The 20150-nt window shown below is 44.3% G+C and overlaps 1 protein-coding gene across 1 annotated transcript; it reads right to left on the bottom strand.

Annotated features, from left to right (window-relative positions):
- Window positions 1-2118: 2118 nt before the first annotated feature.
- On the bottom strand, window positions 2119-20040 carry LOC8033788 (polymerase delta-interacting protein 2). The gene is made up of 10 exons (XM_029970355.4): window positions 19924-20040; window positions 19612-19672; window positions 17274-17371; window positions 16573-16681; window positions 14539-14608; window positions 9863-9970; window positions 8193-8356; window positions 6941-7066; window positions 5889-5968; window positions 2119-2894 (listed from the first exon to the last, which is right to left on the bottom strand). The coding sequence occupies exons 1-10, from the start codon at window positions 20016-20018 to the stop codon at window positions 2789-2791; spliced, it is 1017 nt and encodes a 338-aa protein (XP_029826215.3). The 5' UTR covers window positions 20019-20040; the 3' UTR covers window positions 2119-2788.
- Between the last annotated feature and the right edge of the window lie 110 nt (window positions 20041-20150).

The raw sequence follows: 20150 nt of genomic DNA, 5'->3' as shown, positions 1-20150 counted from the left end.
AATCTCTTCCAAAATTTAACAAAAGAATCAGTACCTATTCTATTCTAACCAAGGTTCCAAAAAAGAAAAAATTCCCTCTCCACAAAAAAACACTAATTCCATGCCAGCAGCCAGCAATGAAGGGACGACACACACTGAACCTGGAAAACGGGGCAAATCCGTTCAATACACATCCCGTACTAAAAAATTTCTTAAAAAGCTTTTGGAATTTTTATTGAACTGTAACGAAGCCTGACTTATACAATTACCTAGAGATTTTATCCGCACCGTCTCCCTTACTAATCTTTTTGCATCATTCCTTGTGAATGATTTCTGTCTCCGACCAAATCGCAGTGCAGTTGCTACAGTCATGGACTATGGTGTGGTGAATATTGGCAGCAGGTGCCGGCAAAAGAACGTGTGACAGCCTGATCTGGCACCAAGTGAGAAGAACGCTTTTGGGACCGCTGTCGCAACAGACGTCGCCATTTGTTCCACTGGACTAAAGTTTTTATTCTTTTCTGTAAAAGTTTATGCACTGAAATAAGAACACTTCAGACCTGGATTCTATGCACATCCCAAGGTTTATTGCAGTCGCTACTGTAAAAAAGTTGAAAAATAATTTGATGGTTTGTTGCAAGAGTGTAATTTGGGTTAAGCTTGATGCAGTATATTCGCACACCAAATATTCTGTTGAAATCGCTCCGCGAATGTTCACCAATCTGGTAATATTCTCATTGATCAAAAAATGTGACGTGACAAAAAAGGAAAACACTTCCTTTTCAAACTCTGGGTTCTGGAACATCGATTCGAATAGTGGTGCATTCGATCTGGCCTCCAGGCAGATTGACGAAACTTAAAAATTGCGATTAATTTGGAGGTTGGCCCGACGGCAGCAACTTTCGACGAAGTGACTTTCACAGGATTGCTGTTGAAGATGACTTTCTCGAAACTCGGCAGCGTACTAGGAAGCACTCTTCCCAGATCGGACATGTAGCCACGATTTTGTTTCGGGGGCGAGGGGCCGCCTATGACAAAATGCTTCATAGGGTGGAGGGGAAAGAGGACTTAGAGGAGGCCCCAGCAAAACAGAAGATTTCGGCTGGGGGGGGGGGCCGCACTTCATTGGGGATGTGTGCCTATCCCAGGTACAAAAGTGCACAAACACTTAAGGTATTTTGAAATTACAGCTGTCGGTGAATACGGTACCAGTTCCATTGTTTCTTGGAAATAGCACAAATCCATAGTTGTAAACGCAGACGGATCGGGCAGGCTATGGTACTCTGCGAGTCGCATGCATTAGACATTTAAAATGTAGCTTATTAAAAAGCCCCTGAAAAGAAAAAAAGGAAAAGATTTTTTTTTTTAGAGCAATATTGACAGCAGGAGTTTCATTTCTGCACGCAAAGTCCATAACATCACAGGTCATCTTAGAATGACCATCTCGGTCGTGAAGGCGAAGGCAATCCACCTACGCTGTCAATATCTCTAAAAAAATAATTTTCGCATAAAATAATTTTCACCATGCATGTCATAACAAAACTTAAAAAAAAAAAAAAATTATAAAAAAATTATGGCAAAAAGTTGATTTCAAAAAATGCCATAAAATAGGGAGGTATAGGTTAATTACGATAATTATCTAATAAATTGATATAACTAAGGGCTAGTGTGAAGTAGACTTCTCTCATTGACGTACACACAAGAAAACTCACCCAAAAATTGGAACGTTTCTTCTCATTCTGAGAAAAGACAACTTTTATTGCCCGACTTGAGTGATGAGGCAGGGCTTTGCAGACCCCTAGAATGCCTTTGCGGACACCCATGTGAGAACCACTGCATTAGAACTCAATTTCGGGTCAATTTGGAATTATACCTTTCTATAATGCAGCTCTTGCATTTTACAGAAAATGTTCCGCAGTATTCAAAAATACTGTCTACAGTTTGAAATTACTCGAAAGGAAATGGCTGGTATTTTACAACTTTGGGGATCAAACCGTCTCAAGATGTTGACATACTTTGATGAACGCATTTTCGAGGGAAAATTTGCCATTAAGTGCTCCAAGTTAACAAGGTGTTAGTGACCAAAGGATTTCCTTAGAGCTACAAAAAGGTATGACTAAGATAGGGTCAGAGACGTGATACAGGTAAATATAATTTATTGTTCAAATTCCGAGTTTCACACCTTTGGGAAAAGACAGTCAAATGGGGAATGTGTGCCAGAAATTCTCCTTTAAAAACAACCAACGAAAGTGCATGCAGAAAAATAAACTCTTAATTCCAAATTGATATATTCTAAAATGCAAAGCGTAGCGGCCGACTGATGAGGACCAGCAGCCTTACTTTATCGCTGGCTCCTATGGCACACTGAGATTGACTCTGCATTCCATTCTAGTATTGTCATAGGCTCCCTTCAAACATTCACCAAAACCCACCGCTTTCCTTCTTTTCGCACAGAGAACCAACACTTCCTACTCAAGATCCAACTTCTAAACAAATTGAAACACCGCATCAAATGGTGCTAATAAAACTGAGCACTCTGCACACTCGCCAAAAACCTCGGACACCAGCTTCGAACGACGACCTGTGCGGGCGACCCCGGTTCGAGGTCTGCCATCTTTTCAGAGTATTGAATTCCGAAGCGACTCTACCATCCCGAACCGAACCGGGCGCAAGTCTTGCGTACATGGTGTCTAAATCTGGAGAGACACCAGTGTTGTCCTTTCTCTATAAAAGTTGGGCGAGAGAAAAAAGGTCCATCTGTACAGAGTGCATTGCACGGTCGGAGAACACTGTGCGTCCTAGGCGGAGACTAGACGGAGGGCTGTGGGCCCTGCTCTTGCTTGCTCTCCAGGGAGAAGGGCGGGATGCGGCAGTCGAAGGTGAAGCCGTCTTCCCGCTCCATGCGGAACGTGCCCCTGCGGTCGAGCGTCGGGTGCGATTTATACCTTAATTATCCTTCTCAGCGGAATCTGAGCTGACCTCGAATCAAAGCAAATGAGAATTCAACGCGAAATGAGTTTTACGAGTGGTCTTCTACGAAAAAAGCGCCATGAACGAGTGTCGTAACGAGTGTCGTGAAAGAGTAGCGCTGCAGACATTAAGGTTATATATAAAGTTGGAGCCCTGGCGGGGCTCGAACCTGGGCCGGTGCGGTGGCAGTCGGATACTAGAGCCACTGCGCTAATAGCACAGCTGGTCTGGAAGGGCAAGCGATTTTATTTTAATACAAACCCGCCCGTGAGAGCGGCAGGTTTTGGTTGAAATTAATAAAATAAAATAATAAAATGATTAAATGCATAAATAATAAAAATAAAAGAAAAAAAATTAAGCAATGAAGTCTAGCAAAAAGGACACACGAAGTGTTGCTCGTGCGGGACACATTCTGCGCCCCTAACTAGAGCACTATATAGCTCCTACGGAGCAGAGTAGCGCAATCCTTTGAACTCCGTGTTTTGCCGACAACATGGCCGACAGAGCGGATCGGCGCGAGTCACGTGGTACTCAGGGTTCCAGGAGGTGGCCAGCCCTATGGGAGAATACATGGAGATCGACTCAACACGGCTGATTAAAAAATGAACGCCGAGTTCACACTTTTCAAAACTAGTCTGTCGTGAATTTAGTAAATCACTAAACATTTTACCAAAGTTTTAATAATATCGGATGCGTGTGCAAATTTTGAGAAGGCTATTTCCAAGTCAATGGCGTTTGAAGCAGACGATTTTTGCTCGCAGCGGAGATGGGCTTTTCGGGTTGGCCGGAGCGGGTCACGTGAATGGTGTGACGTCGCCGTGTCGTCTGCTGCATGATGCCGCTCAGGCAATTTTTTTTAAAAAGTCACGTCCTTGCGGGGCACAAAACTTAGCGAAAATTATTCTAAAATGTTCCATTATTATGTCAAAAACGATTGCCATTCCGTACATCCCCACAATACTGAAGAAACAACGATTTTCTCACGTTCTCCATGCATTTCTGACCGCAGTTGGAACCTCCGGGTGTTCGCCACTAGTCGCCGAGAGGCGGCGTTCTAGATTGCGCTACTCTGCTCCGAAGGAGCTATATAGTGCTCTACCCCTAACCCTTGTGAGCATAATCGAGCTTTTACAACTTTCTGATGACAAAGTATTGACCCAATTACTTTTTAAGAGAAGGAACTAGTAATGTATTTTCATTGCTCCTTGATACACTAACGAGTAGTGGTATTCATTTACTCCTGGAGGGGAACGTATACAACTTACCTGGATCCCACCCCAGCTCGTGCCTGTAATTCGCACGACGAGAAAACGCTAAACCATAAGATGTGTATGTCGGTATAGCCACAGTTATACCTGAACGAATGCGTTAAAAAGCAAAAAATTATTAACAACATTTTCTTAACTCACAGTTGTCACGCTATGGTTCCTACTATCTAGGAGTGCAATCGTCCTCAAGTTCCCCTCGCTATTTCTTCGCACTTTGTAAATACAAAGTGAAGCCCACAAGCAAAACCAGAAGCAGCATAGGGATCTTTCCAAAGGCTTCTTTTAACATGAATGGATCTGTCATTTTTTGAAAGGACAAGGAGGCCATCAAAAAAGACAAACTTCTCTTAGCTAAGTGCTTGCGCAACCCACCTTTTTCTTCTAACCCCGTATTTTGAAAGCCTCTCCCTGGGTTGCGTCGAAATACTTTCTTATGGAAAACCATCAAAACAAGTACTAGCTCACTTCATAGTGAAGCAATGTTGCGACAGTAAATACTATTTAAGATTATCATTAACCCTTCGACAGCCGAGTTTTTTTTCCCCCAAAAGATGTTTATTTATTTATTAAATACTGCAGACCAGACGTGGTCTAAGCAGGATGTTTCCCGGTTGTCGGGTTTTGTGTCTAAAGGAATAGTAGAAAGAAAAGATTGAGGCGCAGGTTTTTCTTATTTATTTAAAGGGATGCTGAACCGAAATCTGAATTCCCCAAAACACGCGGCAAAAGCGTGCAACGGGATGCTACAAACACCAAAACATCACTCATACAGCGATATCTCGAACGGATGACCGTATTTTTCAAAAAAAGAGGCGCATTTGGCAGGAATGTTGACGTCATGTTTCTCCGAGAAGGAGAGGGAACGGCCTCGCGTCTTCTCTGCCTCGCAGCCTTGAGAGAGCAAAGCGAAGAGAGGAGGAAACTAGGTATCTTGACGGTCACGCGCCTTGTCGGCCTGGTTCAACCTCGACTTCTTTTTCCAAAAATACGGCCGTCCATTTGAGATATCGCCTTGCGAGTAGTGTTGTAGAGATTGTAGCGTCCCACCTACATCTCCAGCATTGTTTTTTTGAAATCCAAATTTCGGTTCACCATCCCTTCAATGGGAGCATATACAGTGCTTGCAAGCTGTTCAGGTTTAGAAACGTAATGTAAATATGGAGAAAAAAGAGGTTGTCACCTTTCTTCCATTTTGTTCCATTCTGGCAAGTTCGCTTACACAAAATTCCGGCGGCCTCAACTTCTGGATTGGAAGTACTTTACAGAGCTTCTTCAATGTATAATGAGTTCTCATTGTTTGAATTCAATTCTGAGAAGTGCACTTTCAAATGTGTAATTATTGCTGTACATGTATGGCAACGACCGTCAAAGGGGAAGGAAACTAGATTCTGAACCTAATTAAAACTAGCCATATTTGATTAGTATTACGTACGGACCTTGAATTACATAAACAATACAGTCGAATCTCGTTAATTCAAACTCTCTTAATTCAAACTTGCGGATAATTCAAACTAACATGCAGGTCCCATCCCATGTGTCTCTATGGGAGGATACTCCGGATAATTCAAACCTTGCTTTATTCAAACAAATTTTCGGTCCTCTTTGAGTTTGAATTAACGAGATTTGACTGTATTTGACTAAATTATTTGAAATACTTCAATTCAAACATACCACATATGGCCACTGGGTGCTTGTAGGCTCACGTGACTGCTGTATTGAAACGCCGGCTGGGATTTTGAAAGAATTGGCTCCTGCACGGACAAAGGGGCACAGTGAACAACTCCCGCAAAATAATATCTTTAAAAAGATACTACAGTACCTATACGTATTACCGAGCATGAAACACTCAAAGAGACACTAACTTTAAAAAAAAAAATTATGAAAAGAACTTGTAGGTAATGTCGCAACAGTAGCCTAAATGCCCGAGCCAATACTGCAAGCGTACTATCTAACTTTGCTTCACCAGTAAGTATATCTATATCTCCAATATCAGGGATGTTCTACCCTATGTGAATGGAAGCTGTTTATGGCTAGAACTCCAGTGATTTTTCGTGTGTGTCAACAAAATCTCTATTTCCCCTACTAAATTTATCAGAAAAATTTCCCCGCCAAATTTAGCAGAAAAATTTTCCCGCTAAATTTAGTGGATAATTTTTTATAGCCTTTAGGCATTGAGCGTGGGGACATAATCTCCGCATTAATGCAACTTGCACGTTAGTAAAGCTCGTAGAAACAGCAAAATATATTTTGTCACTCGGAATTCCTTAACTTTTTGTACAAATGTTTTTACGGCTAACTGAGCGGAGGTACTAAGTATGTTCGAGGACTACAAGTGCTAAATGCGAGTACCATGACACGCACATATTCAAACAAACACTCGACATTTAAGAGGCCCCAGTACGCCACAAATCCCAGAGATACAAGAACTACCCATACCGGCACTAAACACAGGAACGAAGAGGACATTCGAATGCTGCAAGCGCAAAGGCACGGGCATGTCAGGCTCTAAAGACGTTCAGAAAGAGTAATTAGCGTGGGCTGTAGGAAGCGTAGGAAAACGGGGGACAATGCGAACTAGGTAGTCGGTTGGGCCAGTGCGATCGCTAAATATACAACGAAAGACAGCCCTCTAAGGGATGGGACGGAAGTAAGGAATGCAGCCCATGATTGCCCCGTGCCTTCTAGCACCATTTTCCCATCACGCGCTAGGGGGACGCCGTCACCTGTCCCACGACGCCACGTCCCCGGACGGTCTCCAGGGTCCCCGAGAGGCTGAAAATGCGCCAGTGACGCTCGCGGAGTTGCACCGCCAGCTCGCCTAGGTTCTCCAGCCGGATGCAGTAGCGCCACTGAAACCGAATCGTGCACCCGTTAATTCACCCAACTGTCCAGTGCCCGTTTCAAAGCTCATTGTGCATCCTTTCCAACAGCCACAGCTGGGGACAGACGCAGAGACATCAGGCCGGTTCACACACTCGCGGCGGCTTACGACCGTGTGCCTTAAAACCTCTTAAAGGTCCCTTGCGACGAGTAAACGCACTGGCACCGTTTATCGAGCAGCCGTGCAACACACTCTTTTTGTATATTTCCTTTTTCTTTTAGCATAACTCTTTTTCGGCGCGAAAAGCTTTTGACGTCATAAATGAGCAATTCCGGTAGATACAGTGCAATCCACTAATAACGATAATAAGAAAACCAATAAAATCAATCATTATAACCAACCATCGTTGTACCTAGACTAGAAACTAGACTAGTACGTTGTTATATGTGGTATGATGGTATTGTTATAAGTGGATTGCACTGTAGTGTGTACATGTGATCTCGTGAATACCGCGAAACCATTGCCCTCATAAAATGCGTTTCCAGGGTTACCTCATGGATGGTGCCAGCGTGCCGGTTTGCTCTCTTATCGCAACACAGTCGGCTAAACCGAAGCGACTGAAGACGTGTGGTACTATCGCCTTCTCCATAAAAACCAGGTACAGTGCTCCCTAAACTTAACACTGCCACTTAATTGTCCTAACATTTGCCTGCCTATTGCTAGTCACTCAAAAAGTAACCAATAGCGGGACCAGCTAGGATATCTTGCCCAGCTGCGATGGTGGTTGGAGAGTCAAAAGATAGTTATTTCTCATAGTTGCAAGAATGGCACTAAAAGTGGCAAAAGACGGGTTATGTGATGCTGAGGGAACACCATACTTTAATTTGCAATGTTTTCCCTCGAGGCCCAATCACTTTTCAGCCAGTGACATGCTGAAGTCACTGCCAGCTTTCCTCACTTTGGCAGATTGTTACGAGTTCACAGAAAAGATACACAAAAGATGCTTCTAGAGGAAGACACAAGAAAGCTCATTATTCGAATATTAGGCGACTGTTTGACGCTCCCTTCGTCAACGGAGACTACGGCTGGACGAAGAAGACCTTTCGAGTTTTTTGGGCGGTCTGCGAAAACACCGGGATTCCGGCCGGGCTCACCCAGTATACGGTGCTGCTCTGTGCCACCCGGCAGCCCATGTAGAAGGGGATCACGGTCACCCGAACGCCCTCCGTGGTCTCCCGGTGCACGTCCGACAGCTCTAGCCACGGGTGGTTCTTGTCCTGCCATGCGCGCAGAGTGTCCTTGGCAGAGAACGGTGGGTCTGCGTCGAAACATTCCGAGCCAGACACCTCCGTGAATAAAGCAGATGGAGCTCCTTTTGTTTGTTCCGTAGAGTTAATATAATAATCTAGAAGGAAAAGTCACTGGCGACGCTTTGATATGCAAGGAAGGAGCAGGAAATCACCACTTCCAAGGCCTTATCTAGTTATATCTAGCTTTAATTTGTACAAAAATACTGGTGTTGCAAGTTGTATAAAATAAGAAATTGTAGAGCCCTTCCACTTTACGTGAAGATTGGAGACCAGCGAAGCTGCCATCTTTACGACGTTTAGGACGATGTCTAAGACGACCTCGAGAACGACTAATTGGGACGATTTCTAGGATGAGCTCAAGGATGACTTCTAAGGTGATGCCTAGGACGACTTCTAGAACGATGCCTAGAGGACGACCTCCCGGACAACTTCTAGGACAACCTCTCAGACGACCTTTTCAACGACCTCTCGGACGACCTTTTGAACGACCTCTCGGACGACCTTTTGAACGACCTCTCGGACGACCTTTTGAACGACGCCTACAGGACGATCGCGAGGACAATGTCTAGGACGACCTCAAGGACGACCTCGAGGACGACGCCTAGAAAGACCTCGAGGTCGATGCCTAGAGATGATAACAAGGGATCAGGACCTCACTATCTAATAATGCCAAGGAAGGCTGACTCATGCTGGTTGCCCCCTCTTATTGTTTTTATTTATTCATAATTGCCACGACCAATGGGGAATTTTCTGTCGACATGCGAGGACGAATTTTTTCACAGACCCTAGTGTATAATAGCTTCGCTGTAATAATGCTGACGAGAATTAGAGCAACTTAAACTCGTCACAGCGAAACTGACACTCCTAACCCATTGTTTGCTTTCTTTCTCTGCTCTTCCGTCGCTCTCTTTCTCTCAGGACCACCAATATCGGCCATTACAATTTTCCCCATTCTTTTCCAGTTTTTTTCCCCCCTGGTTCGTTCAGACATGACACAAAAACAACCGCTTCGCTGCAGACAAATTATGGTGCCTGGGACGCATCTCTAACTGGAGTGCTCGGCGCCCTACGCACTCCACGCATAGAAGCAGCCCCGAAGTGGCAACAAGAAGGGTCCCACAAGCTGCTGCATCGTGGTACGAGTGCAAGCAAGTATCGCCGTCGTATTAGCATCCCAACCTGCGAGCACTCGAATCTTCATCGACCGACCCACCGCAGAGCGAGGTAAGGTGAAACAGGCGTCCGCCGTGTCTACCCCTGCACCGCTACCGAGATCGTGGCAAACGGCGCTATTACGCAGCTGCGATGTCGCCAGTCAAAACTCGAAGGTACAAAACAAAGACGCAATAACACCGTAACAAATGCTCGGTCGTCGGAATCGCACGGTTTCACCGCACGGCTAAGAGGTCATTAGGGGTGTTGGTACAGCCAGTACACTCTATGAACCCTTAAGAAATGCCCCCATAGGGTACCACGGAAGTGTCCGAGAGCCGATCGCTCGTCCGGCCCCTGACCTTTGTCCGGCTCGCAGACGAGGAACTTGTCGAACAGCTCGTGGTGGAGGGGCTGCTTCTCCGTGGCCGTGTAGGGCAGTACGTCTTCGTGGCCCACATAGTCCAGCCCTGATGGGGAAACCAGGGGGAACGCGTGTGGGTGAACGCTTCCACTTAGGGCACATACCTAAGGAAACGCTGGATTCGAATAACATTAATCGTAAGGTAGCAACACTCTATTTCAGCTGTGTCTAGAAATATTCTTTTAGTCTTTCATGCTGTGCAAAGATGAAATAATGCTATACTAAACAAAATAGTAGTGAAGTAAAAATTGGTTTTAGTGAGGATCATTTGAAAATACTGGACTTTTCAAACTTCTCTGCTGGAACCCTAGAGTTGAAGCTGTAGTTAGGAGAATGCTGTCCTCGAATCGCCATAAGTTCACAATAAAAACAATGTAAATATTCATTTAAAAACTTATATTTTATGGCTCACATATTTGACCTGAAAACACTCTAATAAACTATGAAACAATTTTAATACAAAAGTAGCGCACAAACATAAAATATGTACCGTAAAATACCGAGCAAGCGCCTACTCAAAATTTGAAGATAATCGCGAAAAATAGGGGGTGGGCGCATACGAGGTTATCAATTTTGCATATATATGTACTGTGCATATTTTTTCAGATGTTTCAAATTTTGGAGGTGGGCACTCAGTGCGGAATGGGTGGATGCACGGCATTCTAAGTTAAGTAACTTTAATGGTGCCCTAGAAGCAGCTGTGGAGAGAAAACTTGCATAAGAGGTGCAGATTGCCGAGTAGAGGAGGACATTAAAATTATCATTCCTAACAAAAATTACACGGCAGCAAATTGATGGTTGAGGAAAATTTGTAGAAACCACAGGGATGATTTTTTATGAATGTGATAGCTTTTATCGTTGCACATTGCCAAATTTAGCGGGGAAACTGTGTTGGAGCATAGGTTGCGACGTCAATTTTTCTATTAAATTCACCAGGGAAACTCTTGCTAAATTTAGTGTCGTCCTCTAGGATGACGCTAAATCTTTGTCGTCCTTGAGATTACCTTAAAGGTCATCCCAGACGTCGTTCTTAATGTCGTCCTCTAGGACCTCATCCTCGTTGCCGTCCTTGAAATCGTCTAGGACGACAGACGACATCTAGAACAACCTTTAAGACGAGCTCAAGGACAACGCCAAAGACTACGTCTAGGACAAGCTCTAGGGTGATCTCAAGGATGACCTCTAGGATGACTTTAAGGTCGTTAGGTCCTTAATAGGGATGCCGCAAACTTTTTTCGAATCGAAGTTTCGATGATCGAATCAAGCATTTCGAAAGGTTCGAAAGATTTCGAATTTTCGAATTTTCCATATCGAGAAATTCGACGGAAGTCGAATTTTCGAACTTGTTAAACTAAGAAGTTTGACGCTTTTCGAAATTTCGAACTTATTACGCTGTAAAATTCGATGCTTTTCGAACTTTCGAATTTGATAGACAAAAAATTTTGATGATTTTCGAACTTTCGAATTTCTTGCACTAAAAAGTTCTAAGCTTTTCGAACTTTCGAACTTTCTACGCTAAGAAATTTGCTAATTTTCGAACTTTCGAACCTACTGATCTAAATAATTAGAAAATTGTCGAACTTCCGATTCCTGAAAAGTCAAAAGTTCGACGAACTTCGAATTTTTAGGGTAAAAGTTCGAAGTTCGTCGAACTTCGAATTTTTACGGTAAAAGGCCGTAGTTCGTCGAAGTTCGAAATACGGGCGGGCAGTTTCATTTGGATTTAAGCAGTGAGGTACATTCAAAATTTTTTTTCTCGCATTTTTACATGTGGTGTTGCATTCTTTGCGAAAGACAATGCCGTTTATTTCAATCATCTGGCATGCTTGGTTTTAAGAAAATGGATTCCCGACGGGTTTTTGACAATTGTCGTTTGTACCATATTTGAAGCACGCTATAGCCGAAGATATTTATGGTAGAGATGTTCAACTTTTTTAAGAATGATAAATGTATAACCTAGGTCAGTGTCGTCTTAAGATATGATTATTGCTGTTCAAGACGAGTTTCGAAGTAATATCCAAATATGTATCCACGGGCAATTATGCCCTAAACTTGGTAATTTTTTTCGCCTACATTCTTTGAGGTATCGCAGTTAAATTAACACCAGAGACAGTACATATCATTAATATCTGCAGAATATGAATTATTGTATATATTCTTCTTTTCACGTTGAGGAATAAATTAACTCGGGGAGAAAGATTTCTAATATTGTTTAAATTCGTCACGTCATAAAAAAAAAAACATTTTTTTTTTTTCATTTCACTTTTTTGGGACGTGTTTCTTTTAGCCTGTACACATTTTGGTAGGGTAGAAGAAATTTGTTTCGTAGTTCTGGGCCTCTGAATATGCAAGAATACCACACTTCCGGCGGATTCTTGATAGTGTTTTTTCTTTTCAGCTTTTTATTGTTTGCATTTATTGTAATGTTTATTTATTTATTATTTCTTACCAATGACACAGTTATTTAGGTCGCAAAGACATAGCTTTGAACTTCCGAACCACTAAGCATGTGACGAGTAGTGCCTTCTGACAACGAGTTTCTTTCTAACAATGACCATCTACGCAACCTTTTATGCAGTGAAGAGCGACAGTAGCTACACATACGCATAAATGATTTCAGATTAAAATAAGCTCGACCATGGCCTCTTTCCCCGTATTGTTTTCTTTAACAGTGCAAAATATCTGGGGTTGGGGGGGGGGGGGGGGGGAGAGAGAGAGACCGGAGCCCCCCCCCCCTTTGTTTTTTTTTTTTTCCTATTCGGACGCTGCTGGTATGGTAGAACGCTCCCCGACCTCAAGCTGTGTCGGCTTCTGTGCTTTTTGCTCGGCGTTTCTTCCGTCTCCGAAAATAAACCTCCAAAGCAATTACAAACTAAAAAAAATGTCAAGGTGCAGGCGAGCTGGTGTCTGTTGATCATGATGCGAAATCCCGAGACTGGGAATGAAATTCGAAAGAAATAGTGTAAGAAGAAAGAAAAAAGGCGACAGGACAAAGTCTCAAACTCAGCTGTGTTGAGTTTGAGACGTTGTCCTGTCCCCTTTTTTCTATCTTACGCTTTTTTTTTTTTTTTCAAATTTCATTTGCAGTCTTAGGATTTTGCATTATGTACAAACTAAACTTACTATATGCCAGCGTCACTCAGGCGGCGTTCGAGCGGATTACTACCAGCGTGCAATGGGGTGGGGAGGCAGTTTGCCAGATCGCTGCAAGGTTTTTCTGAGCCTCAAGTGACCCTCAACCACCTGCCTGCCCCTGGCCGTTTCAAACTGGATGTGTATCGTTAAACAGTGCATTCGTGTGATCACTACTGCGTGATGCACGTTAAAGTGTCCCCCCCCCCCCCCCCCCCCCCGGGCTGGCGGCCACAATTACTGATCTGCACACGTCACTCTGCACTGGCAAATATTCCAGCACTTCCGGGACACTCGTCGTCTCATTTAATTGCCTGACCAACTTCGCGCAATCTGAATATCACACCCGAACATTTCTAAACTTGATTTCGTGAAAACCCGTGAGGCGTGAAAACGTTATTTGAAACTGAAACTGTCGCGGAACATGAAAACCGGACTTCGAACTTTGCGCACTTGGACTTTAAAGAAATTCGAAACCCAAGTTTCTTTTTCAAATTTAGTGCTAAAAGAGAATAGAAACCTTAGAACTTTTCGAACTTTATGTGGAAAGAAATTCGAATTTATCGAACTTCATGTCAATAGGAATTCGAAACGTTCGAATTTTCCGAATTTCAGATTCAAAAAAAAAAAAATTCGAAACATTCAAATTTTTCGAATTTTGAAGTTAGGAAAGTTTGAAATCTTCGAATTTCTCGAACCTCAAATAAAAAAATATTCGAAATAATCGAACCCAAACTTTTAGAAACCGTGAAAGCTTCGAACTTTTCGAAATCGAAACTTCACAATTTTTTAAAGTTGCCAATTTTTCGAATTTGAATCTCCGTACGGTCGAAAATGTCAAAACCTTTCGAATTTGAACATCAGTTCGGTTCGAAAATATCGAAATCTTTCGAAATCAAACTTAGGGTGGTTCGCGGCATCCCTAGTCCTTAAAGAGGGTGTGAATGTGAAGGAGTGCGTACTGCCTCTCCGCATACGCACGGCGCAATGGGGTGCAAGCACAGTGAGCTGAAATGGTCTACTGCACATTAGGAGGCCAGAATATACATTGCTGAAAATCTTGAGTAGTAGCTTAATAATGCTATTGCATTAAAAGAGTATATCTTCTAATTGCACCCAAAAGGATTCTCAACTCCAAATGTTGCACAATCCTAGAACCCCCAAAAAACCACAATGTTATTAGAATAATCTTACTTAAGCAGGTGACAAACTGGATTACAGTTTGTAACCTGCTTCATTGATTTATCAGTCAGTGGCCGTGGTAGAGCCTGTGCCGCTAAACAGTTGTTTCTTGTTTCCATGATGTGACATGATTGCTATACATCCGTAAAGGAATTTAGAAGTGCTAAGGCAACTGCAAGATTCACAAAGCCCCAAGTACAGAAAGACAAATGTGGCAAAAACAATTGGTTCATGGAGGAGATGCATCAAAGTATCCGATATAAATGCAAGTGTATGTTCCTATTTCAGAAAGTCACTCACCCGGTATGGCATAGAGGGAACGGCTGTTGTCTTGATTACCGAGAAATGTCACTGCCTCCGTTTGTGACCTCTGAAAGAATGGGAAGGTAATGCAGCGAGCTTCTATCTCACTCGAGTTCACTCTTGCTAGCTCGCTCATCAAATTTCAAGCTGGAAAAATATAAACTAAATTTAAACTAACTCGTAAGATACCAGTCAAAAGAAAATGGATGTCATCAAAAGAAAGTAAGTAATGAAAAGTTTAGGGGATGGTAAAAACATTTAGAACAAAAAAGGTGGCATGTGGTAACACTTCAGGCACAAGAGCAAACAAGATTGATGGAAGCCTACTTATTTTCAAAAGCACCGAGGACTGGAAAGGACAGGTAAAACAGGCATTTTGTTTCAACACATTACAAGTCTCGAACAGCACACCTAGTTGTGCACTAAAAAAAACTAGAACGTAGAGTGATTATTTGTACAACGTGAAGAGTTGAAGGTAGTGCCGGGGTGTTAAGCACGTGCCCTGTGCCGCCCTTCAGAACATTGTGGTAATGCAGCACTCCACAGAGCTATAAAGGCGCCGTGGTCACTGATGTGCCTCATGCATTTGCACAACAACAAACAGTGGTACTTTTTACCATATATAAAGGGAAAGCCTGCACTTCCAGCACGAGAACAATAGACAGCCAGGTTGCGGCAAAAGAGGAAAGAAGCATCTTGAAGATGGTGCCAAACAGGCACCGTAAGGCAAACCACTTTTATTATCTATTAGTACTTTACGAGACAAACGGGGGGAAAAAAAGATGACTGACTGCTTATTTTTTTTAGTGGGAGTAGGAGGTTGCATCGAGGGACTGGGGAAGGAAGATATGTCGTAAGCAAGGATGGATTGCATAAAGAAAAAAAATTAATAAATAGAGGAGGCTTTTTGAAAGTATCCCCAAGATCATTGAGGGGCACCATTACCCCTTACATGCTCTTTCTGTAATGTTCCATCATTCTATCTCTCCCAGTCTTGGCAGCTGGTTTAGCGTCGGAGGTGTGGGTTTTCCCCCTACACACCAACACACTGTTTCCAAATAAATCTGCACCTCCCCACACGCCGAAGCCGGATTCGCGCGAGATGAGGCGCCTGTGCATGCACAGTGCCGACAGCAGCGCCACCGCAGTAGTGCGACACCAGAGAGTCGAGTGTGTATATATAGGAGTCAATGTTTCTACTTATATCCACCAAACTTTTAGCTGACACCTCTTATTGTCAAGAAGTAACGTACATTTGTGGTTCAGATGGATTCCATTAAGCACTACCAGGCGGTAATGCCAACATGAAAGTTATTCTTTTCCTTTCAACCGATAATGCAAAAAGTGTGTGCACCGTTGCACAAATTGTAACTTCCAGGTGTGGAGAATGGTAGACGAATGCTCGTGCTTAGACGAGATGCTTTGCCCTTCTCTGTGAAATCATCATTTAATCGGAAATCAGTTAATTGTTGGAATCACAAGCTCTGGGAAGGTGGCATGAGCCACCACCCAATTAAAAAGGTTTGGCTGTATCCATCTATTCAAACTTTCCCCTCCTCTACTTTAATAAATGAGTAAATTTTTTCAGATGTCAAGCCAAACCGTGTCCTTACGGTGGGGGACCGATGGCCAAGTCTGTTGATGCACCGCAGCTTGGATCACATGGAGCAAAAGCTTACGCTGCAGAACCTAGAGATTCTAGGTTCAATCCCTTCCCCTGCCCGTTTCGACCTGGGGGAGCCTCGTACCGGCGTGCGGTCGTGTATCACTACTGTGCGATGAAACACCCCAGGCTAGTGGTCGTACTGCACTGGCTAGATTTCTCATCCACAGTGGGCAACAATGTCGCCACGTTTCTGGTAGACTAACCTCCCGCTGTTTAAAAGAAACCAATTTGTTCTTGCATCCATACATTCTTTTTATTGCAGCCATGTTGTTGGGGATTCAAATTTGGCTCAAAGGTTGCCAGATCTACCCAAAGGAAACGAAAGCTCGGCGTACGAGCGTGCCAGAAGGCACACAAATTCTCACCACGTATGGGCAGTCCCTGGAGTCGATAAGGACCTGGTAGTAGGTGTGCGTTTTGCCCTTCACCTCGCGACCCACGTGGTTGAACCCGTCGCTGCTCTCTTCCGCACCCCTGCAGGAAACGGAGCAGAGTTTGTGCGAGCAACACCACACTGTAAAGGGCCACTCCGAGTAAAAACGGAGGGGCACAGTTCTTGGCCCGGAGGGAAAATCGCGCAACGTCGAGAAAGCCGGCAAAAAATATCTGACGGGGGACAACAAGAGGCTTTGCGAGAGGGCCTTGAAAGGTGGTGAATTCCAGCGACTGCATTTTAGTACCGTCTTCCAGATACAAGGTGGCTTTAAAACTATCCCAGCAGACAAATAACTAAACAAATGAAGACAGATGATTGGGGCAGAACAGAATGGGAACTTGACACATGAATGTGACATTCCGGCCAAATGCTCTTCAAGGAACTACATGCGAATTTACTTGGTTGCCCGAAGACTAGCACCTGTTCACCGTTCAGGTAATGTAAATGCATCGCTTAAGTTAAGACTTATTAGCTAACCGGTTAAGACCCAACATGGCCAGGCTCTGTACAAACACATGCAACAGGCATGCTTTTCTTTTCTTTTTTTGGAAGGGAGTGGGGGGTAAGTGGGGTGATATTGATTGTTTTAACTTTCAAATGTTTTGTGTGTTCAAAGGTCATTGTACTCACTCCTGGCCTTTCTTGGCGGTCACGTCGCGATCGTAGACGCGGGCCATCCACGGGAACAGGGTGATCCCCCTGTAGCCAAATATCCTGTGCAGGAACAGCTGTAGAGCAACGCGTGGGTTTTAGTACTTCCCAAAGGGGCAACAAACGTACCAGTGGCCCTCGGTTTAGCTGGAGAAGATGGAAGGGTGGATTATAAAAGAGTAGTGGCAACGAAAAGGAGACTGGAGCGCTGGTGGAAATTATCGAGGGAAAACTGAACTAAGTACAACTAACCAGCACAGCTAGGGGACAGGCGGGACAGAGGAAAAGTGGGACTCCCTCCCGCGTGGCTTCGGCCCAACGTCTCAACCCTGCCACCCAGTGGGTTGGGTGTTAAATGACGCCGACAAGGTACAACCATAGGATAATCGGCGACTCCCTTGCCGAGGGGAGGAGGCAGGGGAGATTTACAGCGGAGCTGTTAAGGGCTAGGTTCCCCAGGATTGTGTCCGGTATGTCGACACAAACCTACCTGGACAGCTACCGCCATCTATAAGTGACGGCGGCAAGCACACAACCAGTATGATTGCCACCGTCGCTGGTAGATGGCGCCAGCCTTTCCAGCTATCATAGAAGAATTGATAGTTGGGCGCGTTGGTGGGAATTCATCGTAGGAAACAGCGCGAAAAACAGACGATGACAAAGAAGAAGCACATGTAACGAGCACAGCGCTCGTCACATGTGTTCTTCATTCTCGTCTGTTTTGCGCGCTGTTTCCTATGCTCTTATCAGTTTCGGTTTGGACTCAGGATGGGTCAGCCGTGTGCCCTCTTGGGGAAAGAAGACTGGCTGTGGAAGGAGCGGCGACGTACGCAGCAGCGCGAATGGGTCCGTAACCGCCGCAAAGCCGCTGTCGCCTCGACTTCCACTGCATCGAGCGCTTAGATTCCCTTGCCAAAGAAAAGCACATCGCTCGCCTGGAAAGCAACCACCAAGAACAGTACCAGCGATGTATCGTGCCACGGAAGCAAAGCGCAAGTGCGATGCCCGGCTACGACAGCACTCCAAGCCGGCTAAACAGTTCCTGGGTGTGACGGCGAGGTTCCGGAGGGAGTTCGTGAAGAAACCGTTTGTCGTCATGTGCACCGTGTGCGACAGACTCTGGTATGCCGGAGACGTATCCACGATCGGCGGCGTGTCGGACGAGAAGCGGGAAACGGGCACATTGCGGTAGTGTATCGAGTACAGCTCCGCTGGTCTTCCTTCTTCACAGAGTAAAAAGGCTGAACATTTTTTTTTTTTTTTTGCCCGATCCCTAAAGGTCTATGTGGCAATCATTTTCATAACCTGGTGTAGAGAAATGCGTTGGCTTAAAAGGGGAAAATCAGGCTTTTGTTATTGCTTTTAGGCGAGGTGGTGCAAGCTACTGCCTGTTACAAAAGGTACAGCCATTATCGTCCATCCATCCATCCAACCAACAGACAACCTAGCACGCAGCGGGCACACCGAATCTGCTACGGTCGTGTGCAACCTATTTTTGAAGCCGAATGAAAAAGCACACAAGACCCGGGACTGTCAGATGAAAATAGATAGACTGCTTGAAATTAACTTGCAGATCCTCCAAATTGTGACACACAAAAAAAGTGTTTCCTTCAGTTTAATATGAAGGAATATGAAGCAGACTAAAATGTGTATGTTGTTGCCGCTAAAACGTTTACTAGTTTGTATTTTATGACTATCCAATGACATCAGTAAAGCTTTAAGAATTATGTAAAATGTTCTTCCTCTTCTTTTTTTTTTTAGGGGCATTTTGGAAAACGCATTGGCTTTACATTTTCCACCCCTTCCCCTTCTCCTTTCCCGGCTCCCCCTTTTCCCTTCACCCCTGGGAATTCCACAGCTCGGTGGCATGTGCTTGTCGGCATTAAAACCCTGTTCGTTGTAAGTCGAAAGAAGTTTTGTTGTGTCCGTCCTTCATGATTTATTCTTTCTAATATCTAACTTTATCACCAACGCGCTCAACAAAAATTATGCCACATGACATTTTTTGCAAACTACCTTAATTTTTTTTTTTTTTTGCTCGACTTTAGACACACACAAAAAAAGCAAGAAGTCAGGTAAGGTACATGCAAGGGTAGAGGTATAAAATGACAAATGGTTTTATTTTTATAGTCCCAACCTCGCTCAAAATAAAACCAGGACAAGGCCACGGCAGCTAAAACACGAGCGAAACGGACCCCAGAGTGCGTTCTGTTCGCGAAGAAGAAGAGTCCACGCTTCGTCCTCACGTCTTCGGACAAAAGTCGGGGCAGTTCAACCAAGCCACCGCACTAACATCCGCAAACGGAGTTGGTCTTACCTGTCCGGTGTCATACTTCCCTTCGATTTTCGGGGCCTCTAGACGGCCCACTTCCGCCAACCTGTGGACAAGGAAAATCGGTTGTCAGCAGAAGACAACGCGTCGGTCCGAAAGTGAGGCGCACTTGTCGGGTGCCTGTCACCCTGCCAACAAGCACTGCGCTTTCGAAATGTGACAAGTCAGCCACGGTCGCAACCCGGGAACGATCATGCTGCGACTCGCTCGCCTATTCATCCAATTTGCGAAGCGGCGAAGCAATCCTTGGACATAAAATCTATCGAAAAGGGAAGTTGGAAAGTTCATGAATCGTACCGTGTGTAGGTTGCACGCGTGGCAAGTTTCCATGAGCACACAGGAACTAAAATTTGTCGAGAGGAGCAGGAAATTTTGGCAAAGACAGCGGCCATATTGAATGCAGGTGACCGCAATGTGACTGCCGTCGTTGCAAGGATGCAAAACAAGCCTTGGATTTGAGTTCTTAAAATAATTTTATTTAGTCACCTAATATCCTAAAAATACGTGTTTTTTTATTTGTAATT

Source organism: Ixodes scapularis, unplaced genomic scaffold (genome assembly GCF_016920785.2).
Source record: "Ixodes scapularis isolate PalLabHiFi unplaced genomic scaffold, ASM1692078v2 PGA_scaffold1__304_contigs__length_218370807, whole genome shotgun sequence".
NCBI classification, from domain to species: domain Eukaryota; kingdom Metazoa; phylum Arthropoda; class Arachnida; order Ixodida; family Ixodidae; genus Ixodes; species Ixodes scapularis.
The sequence above is the reverse complement of the archived record's forward strand: the minus strand, read 5'-3'. Positions and strand labels throughout refer to the sequence as shown.

Coding starts and splice junctions, on each gene's coding strand:
- LOC8033788 (XM_029970355.4), bottom strand. CDS start 20,018: ATGGCCGCTGTCTTTGCCAAAATTTCCTGCTCCTCTCGACAAATTTTA. Junction 14,609..16,572: donor CCAGGGACTGCCCATACGTG/GTGAGAATTTGT, acceptor CCATTCTTTCAG/AGGTCACAAACGGAGGCAGT. Junction 2,895..5,888: donor GCACCCAGTGGCCATATGTG/GTATGTTTGAAT, acceptor GCTCGACCGCAG/GGGCACGTTCCGCATGGAGC.